This window comes from Puma concolor, chromosome C2 (assembly GCF_028749965.1).
Source record: "Puma concolor isolate L17-30 chromosome C2, mPumCon1.1.hap2, whole genome shotgun sequence".
NCBI classification, from domain to species: Eukaryota; Metazoa; Chordata; class Mammalia; order Carnivora; family Felidae; genus Puma; species Puma concolor.
In genome coordinates, this window is record NC_141675.1 from 107,121,296 (window position 1) to 107,142,570 (window position 21,275).

Here is a 21,275-nt window from a genome sequence, read left to right on the forward strand (position 1 = left end):
GGGTTCTTGATCTCATTCGACAATCATTCCAACCCAATAGAGAAGCTACGGTTACTGTCCTGTTTCATAAAAGATAAAGCTAAGGAGTAAAGAAATGAAATATCTTGCCTAAGATCCTAGTTACTCTATAGTAGAACCAGTACTTTATTCCAGATCTTCCTAATTCCAAAAATCCAGTTTGGAGCCATCATGTAATGTGCCTCTTTTGCCCTCTTTGGAACATGTCACACACATTGAACTTGATAGAATGTAACTAATTGTCCTCTGAAGGTCTTTCCAGCTCCATGATATAATGTACATCATGAATAATTTTGGACTCCCAGTACAGTTGTAACTAGAAATTAAAAATAATTTGAATTTGATCTCTTGGTAAAAACGTAAAATTATAAAAATAAATATATTTATGCCCTATAAAAATATTTACACCCACGCTAACTTAATAGGTCGCCAAAAACCCAAGCAAATTCAGTTAAGACCTGTTAATTGATATATAATGACTATTAAATCTGTTGTCCAGTATACTAGCCATATGTGGCTATTTAAATGTAAATTTAAAATAATTAAAGTTTAATAAAATGTTCCTCAGTCACATTGAAAATATATATATATATATATATATATATTTTTTTTTTTTTTGAGAGAGAGAGAGAGAGAGAAGGAGAGAGAGAGAGGGAGAGAGAATTCCAAGCAGGTCCACGCTCAGCATGGAGCCTGAGGCAGGGTTCGATCCCACAATCCTGGGATGATGACCTGAGCCAAAATCAAGAGTCAGACGCTCAACCGACTGAGACACCTAGGGCCCCTTGAATATATTTTAAATGCTCAGTAGCCACTTGGGTATAGTGGCTACCGTACTGAACTGTATAGATATAGAACATTTTCTATAGGTATTGAGATATCTATTGAAATAAGAGAAATATCTATTCTCCAATAGATAATTGTATTGGACAGAGCTTTCTTAGATCTCCCCTGTAAGCTGTTATTGGAAGAAGCTAGCTCTTGATGCAAAACCTTTCCTTTTAACTTAATAACCTAATGGTCTTAGCTTGGCCTGGATATTTGACAGTGTTATAGCACTGGAATCAGCAAGCTATGACCTGTTTATGTTGGTTTGTTTTTCTGTGAGCTAAGAATGATTTTACATTTTATATGGCTATATATTTAAATGCGTTTATAAGTAGCTACATAATTTGCTTGTTTCTGTTTCGTTTTTTTGTTTTCTGTTGTTTTTTTTTTTTTTCTTCTTGGCCTGCAAAGCCTAAAATATTTACTATCTGGCCCTTTAAGAAAAAGATTGCATTCCCCGGATCTAGGATGCAGTAAGCACACAAAGAATGTTTATTGAATGCATAGATAATAGGGAAAGACAGAAAGTTATTTAAGAAACACACAACAGCTCAAGTAGTTCAAGTGACCTAGGAGATAATGTTTTCTAGCTAGGAAAAAGGCATTTCACTTTTCTTTACTAAGTGGGTTTTCTTCTTTCATTGATGTCAGGGGAGAATATGGGGTCTTAAGGGTAATTCTTTCAAGAACTTTGTATACTTTGCTCGCTGGGAAACAGTAGCTGCCCTCTATGAGTTTAGGCAAAGTTGCAGTCTTGGTCTATTTCCCACTGAATTAAGTTGAAACTTGAGCCTTGCTTCACTAGGAACCCTGACAACCACAGGACTCACTGGTGACGTAAAATGAGCAGCAGAATATTCAAAGGTGGCTCTCGTGGTTTCCCTACATCTTCTCACCTACTCTCAAGACCGTGCATGTTTTGTTTTCCCTGGGCACACTGGTGAGCTCTCTGTCAAGGGAGTTCAGAGACTTTTACATTGATCTTTTTAGTTTCCCAAGAAGAGATGGTGGTCTCAGACATTTATTGTTCCAGAAGTCACCCTTCGGTGGTTTTTTTGGAAGTCAACAGTGTCATTTAATAAAGCTCCACTACAGCGTTATTTCTCTGCTTTCCTTTGACACTAGTTAGGTATTGGAGAAATTTAAACAACTTGTAATTATTTGTTTTTAAGTTGAGCAATCATATTTCAAGTAAATGTCTTTGTGTACACTTATCTGCCTCTAGTCAATTAAACAGATTGTAAGTTTTATAATATTTCATAAATCACTGCCACTTAACTTTCAGTAAAACCTAGATTTTAGTGTAGATACAAGTATCAGTTCTTTCTAATTGGGAAAAACATTGCCATGTCATTATGTTCTCATAGTGCTTTATATGTACTTCTGTTTCCGGAGTTACACTAAATTGTTATGTTTTATCTAGAGGACTGCCTTATCCATTAGACTATTAATTCCTAAGGCTGGTGTCAATGTCTTCTTTATTTTGTGTTTCCTGGTGCCTAAACACACACAGCATATATTTATTAAGTGAAATAACAAATGTACATGCATGTTCACATGCTCTTTGAAATCAGTGACCCGATGTTATACATCTTTGTTCCAAACTGAAGACTGAATATAAATGTACAAAATATCAAATTATAGGTTCTATTCAGTTCTTACAGCTGAGGTTATAAACAAATATCACACTGTCATTTTGACATAGTAGCTCTTCTACCTGAATTTTCTTCCTTTCTGTTTTTTCAGTCATTCTGTTGCCTCAGTCACTCACTCACTCGCTCATTCATTCATTCATTCGTTTTTAAACATTTCATTCTCTCAGTTCCAAGAGTGACTGTAAGTCATTGTGCAGCAGAACAATTCTGTTTTCTTCTATCTTCTTCTGTTTCAGTAGTTCTCTTTCTCCTGTTCATGAACAGGTTGTTGACTATATTTGGAAATAATTTTTGCCCATCTTAAGCATATTGCATTCTTTAAATTGGTGATGCTTCTATCATAGCATGGAGAATGGAGCTGTTTGTATATTCCTGTTACCATGGTGATATCCTGTAGCTGGAGTTTATAAATAGTAGCATACTGAACATATAGAATATGTTTTTATTGTTTATTTTATAAATATATTAATGCTAATCTTACAGAAGCAAACTGAATGTATAATTCTACAGTATAGCATATTGGTTACCACCCTAGAAATAGTCTATTTGTAATTTTAACTACAAAATGTTTTAGCTTTTGCTTGAAATTGTAGCACTGCCTGAGGTCTCAAGCTGTCAGAATTTCTAGGATAATTGGATCTGAGTGAGTCCTCAGAGGAAGTCTAGGGTCTGATTGGTAAGATCATGTCCTTCTCTCTGACTTCAATAGATCAGAGCTAAGAAAAGGTGTCAGTTGCCAGTCAGAATTTTGTTTGTCAAGAGTGTAAAGAGGCTTAACAATTCCTCAGCAATTATGTTGATAGAACATATTTTTCACCACATACGTAAAATAAAATGAAGATTTGCACTCAAAGTGAAAATGTTGACAGACTGAGCTAGTATATGAACTGAGATTTATTCCTTTGGTCTTAAATCTTATATTTTCTTGAAACCAAATTTAAAATTTTAATGAATGGCCTTATAAAAATAAATACATGTGTGACCCGAGATCAAGGTAATTATTCTTCTTTTATACTTTTTTATGCATTCTCCTAATGTTGCCCTCATCAGTTAAAATACATATTACTAATTAAAAACTTGATATTATTACCTAATTCTTGCTTTTCCTAATAATAATGTGTGAGGAGAAGACCCATAGTATTCCTGATCCTAAGGAAAGAGTTATGTGTAGGGTTCAGTATTTTTAGGAAAATGTTGCTTTTTTAATATGACTTTGATTCCAACCACAGAGCTCAGGTCCATGTTGGAGAGTAGAAAAGACCAAAATTAGAACAAAAGTGAATTACAAAAATGACAGTAGACATTCAGAATATAGGACGTCGGTCTCAATTACAGGCAGTTCTGCCTCCTGAAGGTATTCAGAAATAATATGAGGATGTTTTTGGTTTTCACAATGACCAAGGGTGGGAGAAATCTGTGGCAGTTAGTGGCCAGAGATACGAGACATCCTGCAACCCATGGCACAGTGCTACCCAAGAATTACTATGATCACATGCCAGTAGTCCTCACCCCTCCCTCCACGCAATGTAGGTGGTCATGGGTGACCGTAAGCAATCCAAAGTCACAGGTTCATCATTTGCCATTTAATTGCATTCTGTTCACTGATTTTCTTAAAGCTCTCCATGCAAAATAGTAGCATATTTTTTATTAGTGTGTGATTAACAAAGGAAAAAACTGCCTTGTCCAAGTGCCATATGATGTTACAGGTGACTGTAAAGATGTTGTTATGTATTCCTTAAAAATGGTTTGAATAATTAGTAGTTTAGGATCAGCAAGCACTTGAACTCTTGTACTTGGTTTGAGTCAGTCTCCTATGGTAGACCGCAGGCTCCTGGAGACCGGAGGCTGTGCCTTGCCCTTCTTTTCCTTCCCAGAGACTTGCATAGTACCTACCACATAGGTGGAGGTAGGAGAAACCATGGAGAAAGGTTTGTTTTGTTTTGTTTTGTTTTGTTTTGTTTTGTTTGCTTTGTTTTGTTTTTAATATAACTTATTGTCAAATTGGCTAACATACAGTGTGTAAAGTGTGTTTTTGGTTTTTGGGGTAGATTCCCTTGGTTCATTGCTTACATATAACACCCAGTATTCATCCCAACCAGTGCCCTCCTCAATGTCCATCACCCATTTTCCCCTCTCTCCCCCCCCATCCACCTTCAGTTCTTGTATTTAAGAGTCTCTTATCGTTTGCCTCCCTCCCTTTCTAACTATTTTTCCCCCTTCCCTTTCCCCATGGTCTTCTGTTCAGTTTCTCAAGATCCACATATGAGTGAAAACATACACTATCTGTCCTTCTCTGACTGACTTATTTCACTCAGCGTAAGACCCTCCAGTTGCATCCACGGTGCTGCAAGTGGCATGATTTCATGTTTTGTTTTGTTTTTAACTGAATGCTCAGTAGTGACACTGAAGAAGAGGTCCCTGGAGTCTACCAACCTGGTTTATGTTCTACTTAATATCTTTTGTGTTTTGCATTGGTTATTTAACCCTCTGTGTCTCAGTGGCCTTATCTTTGAAACCCTACCTCTTAGGGTTGAAATTAAATGAGTTACTATATATAAAGCCATTGGAACAGTGCTGGTACATAGTAAATGCTAAGTATTAGTTGTAATTAAACATCATTTTTATATACTGTTAATATTTAAGACTCCTGAGATCTTGCTGTGATTCTGAGAATTAAATATCAGTATTTTTGAGATGTCTATGGAGGTTTATTTTTTTTTTTTCTTTTAGATACTGTTAGCTATTATTTAGGAAGAACTAGACACCAAAACTGTGTTGGTTTGGCAAGCAGTTGGTTTTGTTTCTTTGTTAATATCTACATAGTTATGATTTCATTGCATGGCCACGTTAAAATAATTTATTATTTTATTTAGTCTTTAAAACTCAAAAAAAATGCAAAGTTGCCAACAGGTCAGCTGAAATGCTATTTTAAACACTGAATAATTTAGATAAGCTTACAGTAGTCTTGTTTTCCACATAAGTAAATTGAAGTAATTAAGTAGTCTCTAAAGGACAGTGAAGAAGTACAGTAACTAAATAGTAATTGCTTATTGTTCAAACCAGCTGTACCTGGTATTTTGCAAGCAATATAGGTTTCACATGAGGGCATTTTTCAGCGACTAAAGTTTATTCCTTTAATCCCCAGAATGTTCTTGTTTCTCAGCCATTTTTATGGAAATATTTCTGAATTATATGTCACCCTTCCCTGAGTTTTCAAAATTGGTTATGCAGCTGAGTGAATCCAAGGGCATGAGAAGCCACTACAATCAGCATGACATACTTCTTGAAGCTTATGTTTGCTACGAGATTTCAGGAAAGGTTGCGTGAAGAAAGGGGAACAAAATTTAAATTAAAATCACATATATATTTGGATCAGGATGCAAAATTCATATAAATGTTTAAAGTAAAATGTAAACTTCAAAGAGATTTCAGGGTTACGGAGGGTTACGGAGGCTGGTCACAAGCCAGGGGATTATGTCCTCAGAACAGGTGCTTCAGGGGAAGCAGCATAGCTCAGTGTAGTTAACAGTGTTTAACATTTCAATGGAGCAGTCTTTGGGGTTATTCCACTTGTGAGGCTGTTTGCACTTCTTTAAAGTTCAATTTTATCAACCACCTCCCTGCCAAACCTTAGGGAAGGCAACTCCTCCTCCACTCAGCAGTTTTCCTGTTCTTCACTACTTCTAATTCATAGTATCTAAAAACATCTGGAAGTTACTAGTGGAATGTAAGCAATAATGATAATTTAAAATATTGAACATCATTTTATATACAAATCAAATATCTGTCTTAGCGAGGGAACATGGTGCCTACACTATGTTTTACAGGAAGAAATGCAGCAGACTTTTTCCCCCTCTTTAGAGGACTTTGTTGGGTTTTGGTTTTTTGGTTTTTTGGTTTTGGCTGGTTGTTTTTTTGTTTTGTTTCATGTAGGGATTTTAAGACTTTTATTTTAAGACTTTTAGAGTGGTGTTAGATTCACAGCACAATTGAGGGGATCATAGAGATTTCTCATGTACCCCCTGTCCCAATACATGTGTAGCTTCTTCCCCTATTATCTTCATCCCCCATCAGAGTGGTACACTTGTTAACAATTGATGAACCTACTTTGATGCATCACTGTCACCCAGAGTCCATGGTTTTCATTAGCGTTCGCTTGTGGTGGTGTACGTTCTGTGGATTTGGACAAATGTCTAATGACACGTATCCACTATAATAGTATCATGCAGAGTAATTTTCACTGCCCCCCAAATCCTCTGTGCTCTACCTTTTCTAAAATGTCGTGAGTTGGAATCATACACTATGTAGCCTTCTCAGATTGGTTTCTTTCACTTAGTAATACGCATTTAGAATAGGTATAGTTTTCTAAGAGCACGGAACGGTCTTCCATAGTGGCTGTACCATGTTTTATTTACGCCAGCAGTGAATGAGAGTTTTATTGCTCCACATTCTCGCCTGCATTTAGTGTTGTCAATGTTCTTGATTTGGGCAACAAGGACATATATAGTGGTATCTCAGTGTTTTAATTTACATTTCCCTGATGACCTATGATGTGAAGCATCTTTCCATTTATGCTTATTTGGCATCAGTTTATCTTTGGTGAGGTATCTGTGAAGGTATTTGGCCCATTCTTAATCCAATTACTTTCTTATTGTTGGGTTTTAAGAGGGTTTTTTTTTTTTTTTTTATATATTTCGGGCAACAGTCCTTTACAGATGTGTCTTTTCCAAATATTGTCCTCTAGTTTCTAGTTGTCTTTTTATTCTCCTGATAGTTTCTTTTCCAGAGCAGAAATTTTAATTTTAATTTTAATGATGTCCAGCTTATCAATTATCTCTCTTGAATCATGCCTTTAGTGTTGTATCCAGAAAGTGGTTACCAAACCCAAGCTCATCTATATTTCTCCTATTTATCTTCTAAGGGTTTTATAATTTTGCATTTTACATTGAGATTTGTGATCCATTTTAATTGTTGTAAAGGTACAAGATCTGTGTCCAGATTTTTTTTTAATTTTTTCACGTGGGTGTCCATTTGATTCAGCACCATGTGTTGAAAAGGCTGTGTTTGCTCCATTGTGTTATCTTTGTTCGTTTGTCACAGATTAGTTAACTGTTTTTATGTGGGTCTATTTCTGGGCTCTTGATTATGGTCCACTGAAGTATTTGGCTATTCTTTTGACAGTTCCACAGTCTTGATTACTATAGTTTTATAGTAAGTGTTTAAAGTCACTCCAGCTTTGTTCTTCTTCAATATCATGTGGGTTTATTTGTGGTCTTTTGTCTCAGTATAAACTTCAGAATAGTTCAATATGAACAAAATGACTTGCTGAGATTTTGATTGGAATTGCATTAAATCTGTAGATCAAATTGGGAGGACTTTTCTTTTTTACTCTCAGTTTCTCCCTAGTTTCCTACAGATTAAAGCTTCTGGAAGTGTCTTCTGGAAGTGTGACTGTGGATAAGCAGGGCATGATTATATTGCTTTTATATCATATTTCTCAAACAAGTTTTGTTTATTATCTAAAAGGAAACAATGGTACAGGTATTCCAAAATAGACACCATGAGTCATAATCACTTATGGGTGTGTATGTGTGTGTGATAAGTGTTTTGTAATGGATACCTTCTGAATAATGTTCTGCATAGGCTATTATTTAAAAGACTTGAGATTGTATGTTCACAAATTAATATGAGAAAAGAACCAAGAGGATAGTTAGCAGCAAGGAAAATATCCTTATGATATTATATTTTAATGATAAAAGTTTTATCAGTGTCCTTCATTAATTTTCATGCATTTAGAGAAAAATGTTGACCTTCTAAGAGTCCTTCTCATCATCTTTATAATACATGTATCTACCTTGTTCAGATATGAAAATTCATTAAGTAAAAATCTTGTTAGAAATATTATAAAATTGACTTTGATTATCTCTGGGATTGTCAGTACTCTCATCTTAATAGTAATTGGAGAGGTTTTCTCTTGTCCTGTTTTTAATAATAGCCTGGCTGGGTTTGAAGTTTCTTACCAATGTTTTGCCATTTCCATAATAATGGATCTTATTAAAGGTTTTATAAAATCGCTCTTTAAAAGGTGTGGATAAAATGAAGAGTGACTAAAATAGAATGAGTCCCCGATTATTATTGGTAATTGCTGAGCATGCTGAGATGGGCTTTTGACTACTTTACTTCTCAGGCCTTTTCTCTCAGGATTTTCCGTTAAAATTGCAAATTTGGATTCCCCTGTTCATTATGGTGGTCATTAGCATCCTTTTCTAAGTACTAAAGAATTCTGTAAATTTTGTCAGAAAAATAAAGAATAGCATTTGTTCATTTCAAGGAAGCAAAGGGCTAGGAGAAATTGATAAGCATGTAGACATAAAGGAATCAGATGTGGTCTTCAAATTTGTGGAGCACCAGGATTCCAATTTGTTAAAGACATACTCATCACCTACCAATATTAAAGAACTGAGGAGAAATTGTTAGTTAGACGAATATGCTGGTATGATGGTAATACAGGCAGGAATTAAAGTGTTCGGCTTTTATATTTTGAAAAGAGCTGAAATGAAAAAAGAGAATTTATTCTAAAGTTCTAAAAGCAAGTGTAATAGTAGAAAAAGGTGAGAATTACCCAAAAGCAAGATAAAGGAATGAAACTATGAATCAACCATTCTGTGATGTGAAAATATGGTTCCATCGTCCCATCTCTTGCAGTTGTATTTATGTAAATGGTTGTTTTATATGGTGCATAAATTCTGTACAGTTAATTCCATGTCCACATCCTGCTTCCTATACTTTACTCGTTAATTTTTCCATAGCTTTCCATTTCTAACTTAATACAGTAGACAGATAAAAGTGAAGGGGTGACAAAGAAAGGACTCCATTTAAGGCAGTGGCAGGATGGACATGATCCTTTAAAGAATCCCTTGATTAATATGCCCCCTTATTATACTAACTAGATTTTACTTATTTGTTAGGAGATTAAAACCAGAAGAACAGAGGTAAAGTCTCTATCATAAAATAATTGGAAAATAAACTGGGGAAAAAAGTATTTACAACAACTGTAACATAGAACTAATCACAATCCTAATATATAAAGAAGTCATTCTAATCAATGAGGGGTACATAAAAGAATATAATAGATAATGACACAAAGAACATACAAAGACTGTAACCCAAAGAAGAAATACACATGGCAAAAATATTGCAGTTTTTTCTAATTATTAAAGCAGTTCAAATTGAAACATTAACATGTGCCACTAAAATGCCAACTATCAAAGTAAACAAAAAATTCAGAACTAAAAATACTTTATGCTTTTGAGGTTTGTGCAGTGGTAACCATCACACATAAATGGTAGAAAAATAAATTGATTTTACTCTCTGGGCAGCAAAAGATATTATGCATATTCATAAACTTTTACTGAGTTTAGTTATAACCCTATTATCTTACACTCAAAACATGCTAGGGGCGCCTGGGTGGCTCAGTTGGTTAAGCATCTGACTTTGGCTCAGGTCATGATCTTGTGGTCCATGGGTTCGAGCCCTGCGTGGGGCTCTGTGCTGACAGCTCGGAGCCTGGAGTCTGCTTCAGATTCTGTGTCTCCCTTTCTCTCTGCCTCTCCCCTGCTCACTCTCTCTCTCTCTCAAAAATAAACATTAAAAAAATTTTTTTAACATTCTGTGATTCTTCCCTTAAAAATTAAAAAAGTATGTCAATTATACTAAATAAAAAGTTTTTTTTTAACTAAATGAAGTATCTACAAAAAGATTAAAATGTATATCATGAAAGACCTTTTTATGTTATTACTTTATAGTAGAAAAAATTTGAGAATAGCCCAAGTGTTCATGGCAGGAAATAGTTATGTAAATGTTGGTATATCCATATAATTCACCCTTTAAAATTACATTCATGAAGAATGTTTAGTGGCCACTAAAATTCCTTCGGCATAACACTGTCATCCAGCATAGAGTAGATTAAAAATTGTGTATGTGATTAGGAAACATCACCAATGGCTCTGTGCACATGTTTTCAAAACCTCTATATATTTTCCTATAATTCCAAATTTTATGCGGTGAAATTGTGTTCTTTATAATGAGAAAAAAAGTGGAATGGTGAAAACACAATTGTAAAGATATAAGGAGATGAGCACCAAAATCAGTAAAACTTATTTATTATGGTGAACAGTCGGACAACATGTGTGACCCTAAACTTTTAAACCTACTTTGTACTACTTTTTCTCTTATTATTTATTTCTGTATTTGACATGTTCTCCAGATCAAGATGAAAAAAATTTATGTTAAATTCTAGAATTTACTACTTTTTCTCTTATTATTTATTTCTATAGTTACCATGTTCTCTAAATCAAGAGGCAAAAAATAAAAATTTATTACATTCTAGAATTTTGTGCTAATGGTCAGAATTAATAACTATAAATAATCCAAATGACAGTTTTGATGTCTGAATGTATTGTAAGACTTTAGTCTAATTATTTGTTTAGATACTTGAATTTGTTTAGACCTGGTAGTGAGAGCTATCTAGCACTGTCTAGGACAAAATAAGAAATAAAGATGGGGAAACTTTGGTTTAAAAATATCTCTAGTAGAATTATCTCTTGGTAGTGAAGATGAGCAAACTTTGGACTTTTGAAGATGTAATAGATTGCATTCTATCACCTCTGTATAAAAGAGTCAATACTCCTAACTGTATCATCCAAATAAAAATTCAATGTTTTGTAGCAGCTTTTATTTCATATTTCATTTAATTTTATTATCCCATAAAGTCTCCACAAAATAGATTTAACCTTATTTTTTAATCTACGGGTAACAATATTAACAAGTGGGTGATTTGTGCAAGACTATATGACATTTTAAAGTTCTAGCTGAAATTCACATATATGGAAAATATATGTGTAGGAAATCGGATTATATGTTTAATTATATGGTTATTTCTTTTAATAATCCGTTGACTTTAGAATTTTAGTTTGAGTGGTAGCCACATCTGAAATTCACATATTCCAATTCCCTAGCAACAAAATACTTAACTGTTATTATTCAGGATTAAATAAATGTTTTCCTACTCTTCTACTTGAGGTTTTATGTACATGTATTAAGTCTGCATTTCTATACAGAATGGAGATTGTAGTGATTATGAGGAATGCTGAGCAAATCAGTAAGAGGTGGTTAAGTTTGCATAGTTCATAGATTTAGAATTTAAATCCTAGCCAGAGAATAAGCTCCAGGTTTGTTGTATGTTGTTGTTTTCCCCAATAACTCCCTTTATCACACATCAGAAGAGAAAGATATATGGCCTGAGTGATCTTGGGATGGGGATTAGATCTGTAGAAGAAGATAGGAGGAAGAGCTGAGGGGAATGTCCGATTGTAGAATCTATTTGGAAAATAATATTGATCTGTAGACTAAATATGACTGGCCATATGCCTTTGTCACAGCTCAGCTCTAGAGGCATTTGTTGTTCCTACCTATACAAGGGGAAATTCTGATACTGTAGAATCAAAGTCCTTTAAAAGACCATTAAATATTCAAATATTATATAGAAATAGAGGTGTAGTTAAAGGAGAAATAATTTTGGGTCCACATTAAATCAATCTAATCTGTGCTTCTCTTTATTGTCAGACAGGCAAAAAGGACCCACTTTCTATTCTTTACATTGCATTAATCACTTTTGATGTCATGAATTTTTAATGTCTCATCTAAGAATTTAATTATGGGCTGAGGTGTGAAACATTGTGTTAGGTATCTTTTCTCCTTAGACTACCAAATAGGAAGAAAAGAAAAATGACGGTTATTCAAATAAATTAAAAGGGGCCATTTATGTAACCATCTACTAAAAATGTCTACTAAGAATGTTTACAAATGTTCATCATTAGTGTGAAATTTTACCAGCAACAAAAGTTAATGCAAAGTTTTAGTTTTAATGCAAATCTCTTAATTACAGATTTATTCATAGAGATAGCAAAAGGTTCAGCAAAGAGTAATGCATGATTATCTAAAGGGCATTATTAGGGGCACCTGGGTGGCTCAGTCGGTTAAGCGGCCGACTTCGGCTCAGGCCATGATCTCGCGGTCTGTGAGTTCGAGCCCCATGTCAGGCTCTGTGCTGACAGCTCAGAGCCTGGAGCCTGTTTCAGATTCTGTGTCTCCCTCTCTCTGACCCTCCCCCATTCATGCTCTGTCTCTCTCTGTCTCAAAAATAAATAAACGTTAAAAAAAAAAAATTAAAAAAAAAAATAAAGGGCATTATTAATTATCTTCTCTTACAAGGGGATTTTAATATAATTCAGGGGAACTCAGGAAAATAAATGAGTTATGGTGAATTTAGTCCACATAATCACAAAGATGCAATATTTTTTGTTTCTTCATATACAAATACATCTTCCATAAAATTCTTCTAACTAAGCCAAGTTACAGATACTGTAATGCTTCAGAATGGATTAGTTTTTCAGGAAGACAGTATATCATCACCTTGAGGGTACAGTATGACTTGTGCTTAGGCAAGGTCTGCTTCCACTTACATTCACAAAGCTGTTGAGAATGTGCTTATCTGGAGATATCTAAGGTTCAAGGTTATTGCTGCACTTGGTATGAATGTCTGTCCTGAGGATTTTTAGTATACCCTTTCTATATCTAACAGTTCACTCACCACACATCAAATCCATCCCTTTATTTAAACATATTAGGAATTTGGTAACTGCTTAAATTTAGTAATTAAAGCAGAAGTCAAGGTCCAATAGTGATGGTGGGTTGTTGGCTGTATCAGAATTCTCTTTTTCAGGTATTGAGGGAAGCAGGAAGATAGTTGTGAGAGAAAAGTGCTCAGAGGAGCAGAGGTTTTATTCATAGGCAGTCTGCTATGTGTGCACCTAGCACTGAAAAATTTCCCTGCAAACAACTAAATGGATAAAGTGCTATGCGTTAATATTCTTTCTCCCTGTGTGTGTTTGTGTGTGTATGTGTATGTGCATGTGTCTGTGTATGTAGTTTGGGATAGGAACTGTTGATAGTTTTGCTTCTTGAGTCTTTTTTGTAAAGGATAATAACCAGAGCAACAAAGCATTTTTATCAGGTAATGGTTTTGCTAATTCTCAGAGAATGTAATTTATCCTAATGGGAATTGTGGAGAATTAGAGGTCCTGTGACATTTCCTAACTCAAAATACTATGATGTTGTGATGTGCATAGTTTACATCAGGAATTCTTTCTGTTCTGTGTATGATCATTTCTGGATTGTTTTTAATCCAGAAAGTTCAAATTCCTGACCATCTGAGACTTCCCATAGCTTTTTGCATAGAATTTTTATTTTGTTAAGAATCAATGGCTGCATTAGAATCAGTTTATTGTGACTACAGAGTTTCTACTTTTTCTCTTCTAATTTTAGTGGCAGTTAAGATTTTTTCCTTTTTTGCTTCATCATAGGGTAAGACATATAAAAAAGAATCATGAAATTACTAAAAAGAAAGAAAGGTTCTTAAAATTGTCATGTAAAATTATGGGTAAATTTATTGACCTATTTTAGTTACTTGGCACCCTTGAGAGAAAGAAGCAAAGAATTAGCAGTTTAGCAATGTCATGACAATATTCAGGCATATCTGAGGTATGGTCTAGAAGCTTTTGTAGCCACTCAAATTTATCTAAAAAGTCTTTACAATGGGGACTGTAACTTCCCACTCCTTTAAGTGTGGTCTGTGCACAGTGACTTCCTTGCAGAGAGTACAGTATGGACAGGGGGAGAAAAAGGGAGTAACTTTACAGTGAAGAAACCTTGACAGACAGTACCTTAGCCAGGTAATCAAGGTCAGCATCAACAGTGATGAATCATATTGGTAGCGTGGACCCTTGATATGATGCTATTAAAATATTTGTTGACCTTCGTGGTCTTCCTTCAAAATCCCCATAACCTGAGTGTAATCATGAGAAAAACACCAGACAAACCCCTATTTTAGTTAGTTAGCAAAAGCCTTACACAATGTACCTAAGTGTGGTTGTGAACAAAAATCTATCATCCCCTGTCGGATAAAGACAGAATGGCTGAATCTGTCTCACTATTGCCACAGTTTGAATTAAATCGTCAATTGTTGACATTGACTGCTCCTATAAAAATGACTGATAGAGGAAAAATGGGTTAACAACAGCTTAAAACTCTAAAAATAATAGCATTAGGAAATAGATGACTATCAAAGTATAGTAGGTGTAAAAATCAAGCCTAGATCTCCAAAGAGCTAGTAGCTTAGCCTTGAAAAGGAAACTGCCTGATATTTCATGATAATATTGTTTACCTTGGTAAAGCTATTTGATTAGTTAGTATGATTTTTATACCAAATTGCAATCAAGTTATGTCACATTAAAAGAAAAATTACAAAATAAAAAGGGTTACATAGGTACAAATCAAAGTACTTCTTACTGGCTTTTTGATGCCATTTTATCTACCAGACAAAGTAGAAACCTGTTGTAGCAAATAAAAACTTGAGGCTTTCTTTTCCATGTGAAGTCCTACAGGAAAAAACAATTAGGCTGTTTTTATTTTAAATACACATTTTTATTTTTGACACTCTGCCTGATTTAATTGGTTTGTAGGCAAGTATGCTCTGGATACATATTTTATATGGAACAAAATGACTTCTAAGTTCTAGCATATACTGTAAATTGAAGATTTAAGAAAATTCCATAGTACAGAAACCAAGAGCAATGTGCATCACTGCATTGTGTATTTCTGGTTTCCTCATAAACTGTGGATGGGCTTTTGCCGGAGATGTTTGCATTTGATTGGTTTTAAACTATGCTTTTGCTCTTCTTTTTTCCTAGACCCTTTCTGTAATATGCAGGAGAAACTTATCCATTTATTCTTTACGTAATATTGCCCTTGAGGGACAATGTGAGCACTTGCCATCTATTAATCAGAGTAAACAGAGTTTATTTTAACAGATGTTCAATGGCAGACACCTTCTCGAAACCAAAGGTCTTTGTTAAGAACTGAAAGGCATACACTTTACACATCATATCACATGATCTTTGTCCTTCTCTATTCTAGTGCACTGACAGGCAGAATTCACCAGTTACATCACCAGGATCCTCTCCCCTTGCACAGAGAAGAAAGCCGCATCCAGATCCTCTCCAGATCCCACATCTAAGCCTGCCACCAGTGCCTCCTCGCCTGGACTTAATTCAGAAAGGCATAGTTCGGTCTCCCTGTGGCAGCCCCACTGGTTCACCAAAGGTAAACTGATTTTATTAGAAACACACAGAATGTAGGTGACAATTATTGATTGCTTAGTTTCCTTTGAATTCCATTACTTGTATTTCTTGGGCTCTCAATTGTTGATGAAGAACTCTGACATGTTCCTCATTTTGTTTGTGGTGAGCCCACTATCCTCTTTTTGCTTTATTACTATAAAAGTTGCACAATTACTCAGAGCATATGTCTGTAATAGTTCCCTGATTTGTAAAAATGCAGAGGAGAGTAAATCTAGTTATTCTGTAAAATGGATTTTGAAAATCATTATATGTATTAAAATAAATTGCATGCTTTTATTGAATGATATTTGACACTCATTTTCACAGTGTCCTGACAAGAAAAATGTGATGGGGGTATATTTGCATAAGGGCTTTAAGATGTGTGTTTCAGGGTGACTCACCTTCACCTGAAGGAATTAATTACAAAGAATTACAGTTTTTGCAAAGTAATTACATTACTCCTTAATATTAAAGATATAATTCTAACTGTGTAAATCTAAGCCCGCAGTTTATTTTAGTTTTGTGGAATTTTTTTTCCAAATTTGATTACAGCATATTTTGCTTTATCAAATATAAGATTTAAAAACTTAATTCCACTTGGTATATGCTTTAGAGTCTAAAATGAGTCAGAAGCACGACATTTTAGTAGTATTTGATCTCAGTTACAGTTAAGATCACGTTAAGATTTTTGGGTTTTAAGATCAGATTAAGACTTTTTTGGATGGTGTTTAGTCAGAATGGTGTGAACATAGAATTATGTAAACACATTCCCTTTTTCTGTATGATTTTCTAACCATAAAAACACAAAATCATTCATCAGATGAACCATGTAAATAAAAATAAAATCATAAAAAGCACATAGATTCAATTCAAGTGTATATATGTTCATATTTCCATATAAGAATTAGACCAATTTTTTTCCATTTTAAGGATCCATAAAAATTCAAGTAAGTTTTATAAATAATGCTGCTGTATTACTTGTGATTTTCCACTATTCTGGTAATAACTATAAAAGACAAGATCAGAGCAAGTTTTCCCCTTACTAGTTGCTTTATGTTGCAGTGGAAACACAAAAATGGCAGAACCTATACTTTCAGTCCCTCGGAGATATTACAAATCAAGTTGCTCTTTGAAAAAGTAAAACAACAACAACTTTGATAGTTTTTTTATTTCTCCTAAATTGTGTAAAAGTGTAAATAAATAAACGACTAAATATTATTTTACTGTCAACCAGTCAAAATCATCATATAATTTCGATGCCCTGCTACTTTTTCCTGTGTAGTGTTCATAGTCCTTAACATTTGAGTTTATGTATTCATCTTCTACAAAAAAAGAGTTCTAATGAGATATATTTACATAAGATTTTCATTAATTTTTAAAAATGTCATTAATTGATGATAAAAAGAAACATTAAAAGATGACACAGAAATCTAATAAAACTCCATTATGGCTTAGAAAACAAAGGCAATGGTAGACGAGTCCAGAAATCATGTTTCAGTGCATCAATAGTACAACTTCTAACTTATTTATTCTTCTATTGTATCTCTTCAGTCTTCTCCTTGCATGGTGAGAAAGCAAGATAAACCACTCCCCGCACCTCCTCCTCCCTTACGAGATCCTCCTCCGCCTCCACCTGAGAGACCTCCCCCAATCCCACCTGACAATAGACTGAGTCGTCACTTCCATCACGTGGAAAGTGTGCCTTCTAGAGACCAGCCAATGCCTCTTGAAGCCTGGTGCCCTCGGGATGTGTTTGGGAGTAATCAGTCGGTGGTGGGATGTCGACTCTTAGGGGATGGCTCTCCAAAGCCTGGAATCACAGCAAGTTCAAATGTGAATGGAAGACACAGTAGAGTGGGCTCTGACCCCGTGCTTATGCGGAAACACAGACGCCATGATTTGCCTTTAGAAGGAGCCAAGGTAAGAAATAAGCAAAGCAGAAGCTAACCAGGCTGCTCCAACTCTTCTGATAGGAGGTAGTGTGAAAGGTGGGGCAATGGTTTTTTGTTTTTTGTGGATTTTTGCCTGGTGTGGCACTTCCCTGAAGGTCTTTAATTATCTCCAAGTTATAAATAATCAGGAGCTCATTAAAACTTGAACTTAAAAGAAGTCAGGAAGAAGGTTCAGAGTAATGATTTAATTTTAATGTGAAGAGACTAGACACTTTGCCAAAGATTTCTTTCACCTCCTCTTATTTCATCTGCCAAAACTTTTTCCTATTAATAACTTGTTGGTGGGAGAATCGGCACTATTGTTTTTTTTTAAGCTGTCCTGGTTCTATCTAATCTGAAAAACAGTTGAATAATTATAGCGTGTTGTAAATCAGTCATTGGAATGGTTGCCAAGGACAGACGCCTTATGCATCCAGGTAAAATGAACTTCTCCCTTACATAAAAGCACCACTTCCAGTCACTCTCACAAAGCAGGTTCTTTATCCATAAAACTGAAAGGCTGTCACACATATTGAGCTCTAGCTTGAAAGATATCACCACTATCATTTAAATACCCAGGAAAGAATTTAAGTGTACAGGGAACCAAAGAGGCAGCAGCAGAAATCAATGAGTTTAGAATTCTTGGTATTCTTGATAGTTTCTGGTGTTTGCCTCCCTCCATGATATTTTTGGCTGTGAGATCAGATGCTTGCCATCTTCCCTCAGCTGAAGGAGGCTTTGCCTCTTTTGAAGACTAATATTAAATTGATTCCTCTCTATTGACCTTTGTTATTTTAGGATAGTAATCAATTCCTTCAAAATAACGGTTTGCAGTTGGTGAGTTAACCATATATTCAAGAACAAAAAGTATGAAGTACGACACACATTCAGCTTCTGTGTGGTGTATGCATGTGTGTGCACACACGTGTTTGTGTGTCATCGTTGGGTGATAATGGAAAGTTCATATGATAATGTTTAACCTCAGTGATATTCTAGGGTCTCCAGGATAGGAAGACTCCAATGTCTAGTGTGGCATTCAGAAGAAAGGGGAAGAGTGGGGGGGGTTTGCCATGACTCTGCCAGTGACTCACCTTGGTGAGTTCAGTCTCTCATCTTAGATATGAAGATCTCTAAAAGTTTCACTGAAGGTTATCTAAACATGTAAATAGAAGAAAAAGTACTTACAAAAGCATTTTTAGTAATGTTCTCTGAAAATGGAATGCTTATGAAGCTCAAATGTATATTTCCACAACCTGGAATCTGGATTGGAGGGACCGGCTGGTTTTTTTCATTTTTTGTTTTTTGGGTTTTTTGCATAATTTCTTTTTCCTTTCAACCTCTATTACTTTTCATTCATACATGATCATGCTTGTCATGAGAAGTGTCAGAACAGGCTCTGACGTGAATTGAATGGTTATATCTCAGCAACATATTACAATTTATTTCTTGAACAGATTGTGGAAATACTTATAATTATCTTAGCCAATTCAGTGAAGATCTCTTATTTCAGGGTTATTTTACATAATATGTTATACAGTTTTAGCACGAATATAAACCTGTCCTTCTAAGCCCTAGAACACTGGATGTTAATTTTGTATGGAAGGTTACCATTTTTTAAATTGAGGTTATAATTTCTTAGGCTATAGGTATGAAATTTTACTTTATTAATTATAGGTATGAAATATTAATAGTGACTTCAGTTATGAAGATTCCTTTAAATGTTTTCTATCCAAACTTTCATGTCCTGATCATTGATACATGTTACTATCCCAGAGAACATTGAGTAAATTGCAAAATATCTCTTACAGAAAGCTGGATTTTAATCGTGTTTAGTTCTGGCTAAATAACCCTCATTAAGATTCTTTAAGGTCTAATCTCATATGTTGTGTGTATTACTAATGCAGTGCTTATACTCTGTAAGCTAATTTCATGTTACAACAACTAGACATGAAGTATTTTTGTCTTTTTTTTTTTGTTTTTTTTTTTAATGTTTTAGTTATTTTTGAGACAGGGAGAGACAGAGCATGAACAGGGGAGGGTCAGACAGAGGGAGACACAGAATCTGAAACAGGCTTCAGGCTCTGAGCTGTCAGCACAGAGCCCGACGCGGGGCTCGAACTCACAGACCCGAGATCATGACCTGAGCCGAAGTCGGCCACTTAACCGACTGAGCCACCCAGGCGCCCCTAGACATGAAGTTTTAACCAAAATGAAACTTATAAGATTTATGACTTCAGTCTAGTTCAACTTCTAAGGTGGATTATAAAGAAGGATTTATATGTAGTTAATGTAATAAATGCTATGACTAGATGTCTCCTCTTTTTCTCTTTTATTGTCTTTACAAAGGAACTTCAGTAGACTGCAAGGTACATCATAATTTACATAAAGTAGAAAAAGCCTCACTCCTCTCTTTTCACTCCAGAGGAGTAAGAGGCTGGCTTCAACTAACTAACATCTAACAGAAGACTGAGTCCATCCTGGGACTTGTACTTCTCAGTTTCTTTGATCCTGCCTTGGACTTTTCTCGCCTTGTTAATCTTTGCATGTCCTCCATCCAAACTGACTTAATTTCACATTTCTAAGTGTGTTCTTTGTGCGAGACCTTTCTGATGTTCAAGGATGACCAGAATCCCAGTGTTCTCTTCCCTTTCAAATTTTTTTTTTCAACGTTTATTTATTTTTGGGACAGAGAGAGACAGAGCATGAACGGGGGAGGAGCAGAGAGAGAGAGGGAGACACAGAATCGGAAACAGGCTCCAGGCTCTGAGCCATCAGCCCAGAGCCTGATGCGGGGCTCGAACTCACGGACCGCGAGATCGTGACCTGGCTGAAGTCGGACGCTTAACCGACTGCGCCACCCAGGCGCCCCCTTCCCTTTCAAATTTAACAATGTTTTGTAGCAGAGGAACTGTTCGGCCCCTTCAGGCAGAAGGAAAATGATAGGGATCAAGCAAACCCGATAGCTGCATTTCAACATTACTAAAAATCTTATCAATACAGATCAACCAGGCTCTGGAATCAGAACTGAGTTTTACTTCCTGCTCTAGAATTTGCTGGCTTTGTGGATACAAACAACTTCCTACACCTTTGTCCCAAGTCCACTTATTTTTCTTACCTTTTTTTGTAATGAATAGATTTGTTTAGAACATAAGAAATATTTATTTTTTTTTAATTTTAAATTCCAGTATAGTGTTAATACAGTGTAATATTAGTTTCAGGTGTACAATATAGTGATTCAACACTTCCATGCACCAGCTGGTGCTCATCGCCACAAGTGCACTCCTTAGTCCCCATCAGGTCTTTCCCCCATCCCCCCACCCCCCTCCCCTCTGGTAACCATCAGTTTGTTCTCTTTAGTTAAGAGTCTGTTTCTTGCTTTGTCTCTCTTATTTTTCTTACTTTATGAAGTGGAAGAATAATAGTACCTAGTATCTTGGGAAAATAATCACTCTCCAAATATCTAAATCTTCATACACCTCAGGTCTGGAATAAAACCAAAAGTAACAACTAGACACGAAGTAGCAGTATAAGTTGTAACACTCGACATCCTCATTCAAAATAGTTGTCCTTTCTTTTTTATAAATTTAAAACCAAAACCATCATCT

General features: G+C 35.3%; 1 protein-coding gene across 7 annotated transcripts in view; it reads left to right on the forward strand.

Annotated features, from left to right (window-relative positions):
- The window catches only part of CBLB (Cbl proto-oncogene B), a 214,958-nt gene that overhangs the window by 141,849 nt on the left and 51,834 nt on the right, over nucleotides 1-21,275 (forward strand). For all 7 annotated transcript variants that reach the window (XM_086675534.1, XM_086675533.1, XM_086675536.1 and 4 more), the window contains exons 11-12: nucleotides 15,537-15,722; nucleotides 17,291-17,659. In XM_086675534.1, coding sequence (XP_086531660.1) covers nucleotides 15,537-15,722; nucleotides 17,291-17,659 — 555 coding nt within the window. The remainder of the gene's footprint in view (nucleotides 1-15,536; nucleotides 15,723-17,290; nucleotides 17,660-21,275) is intronic.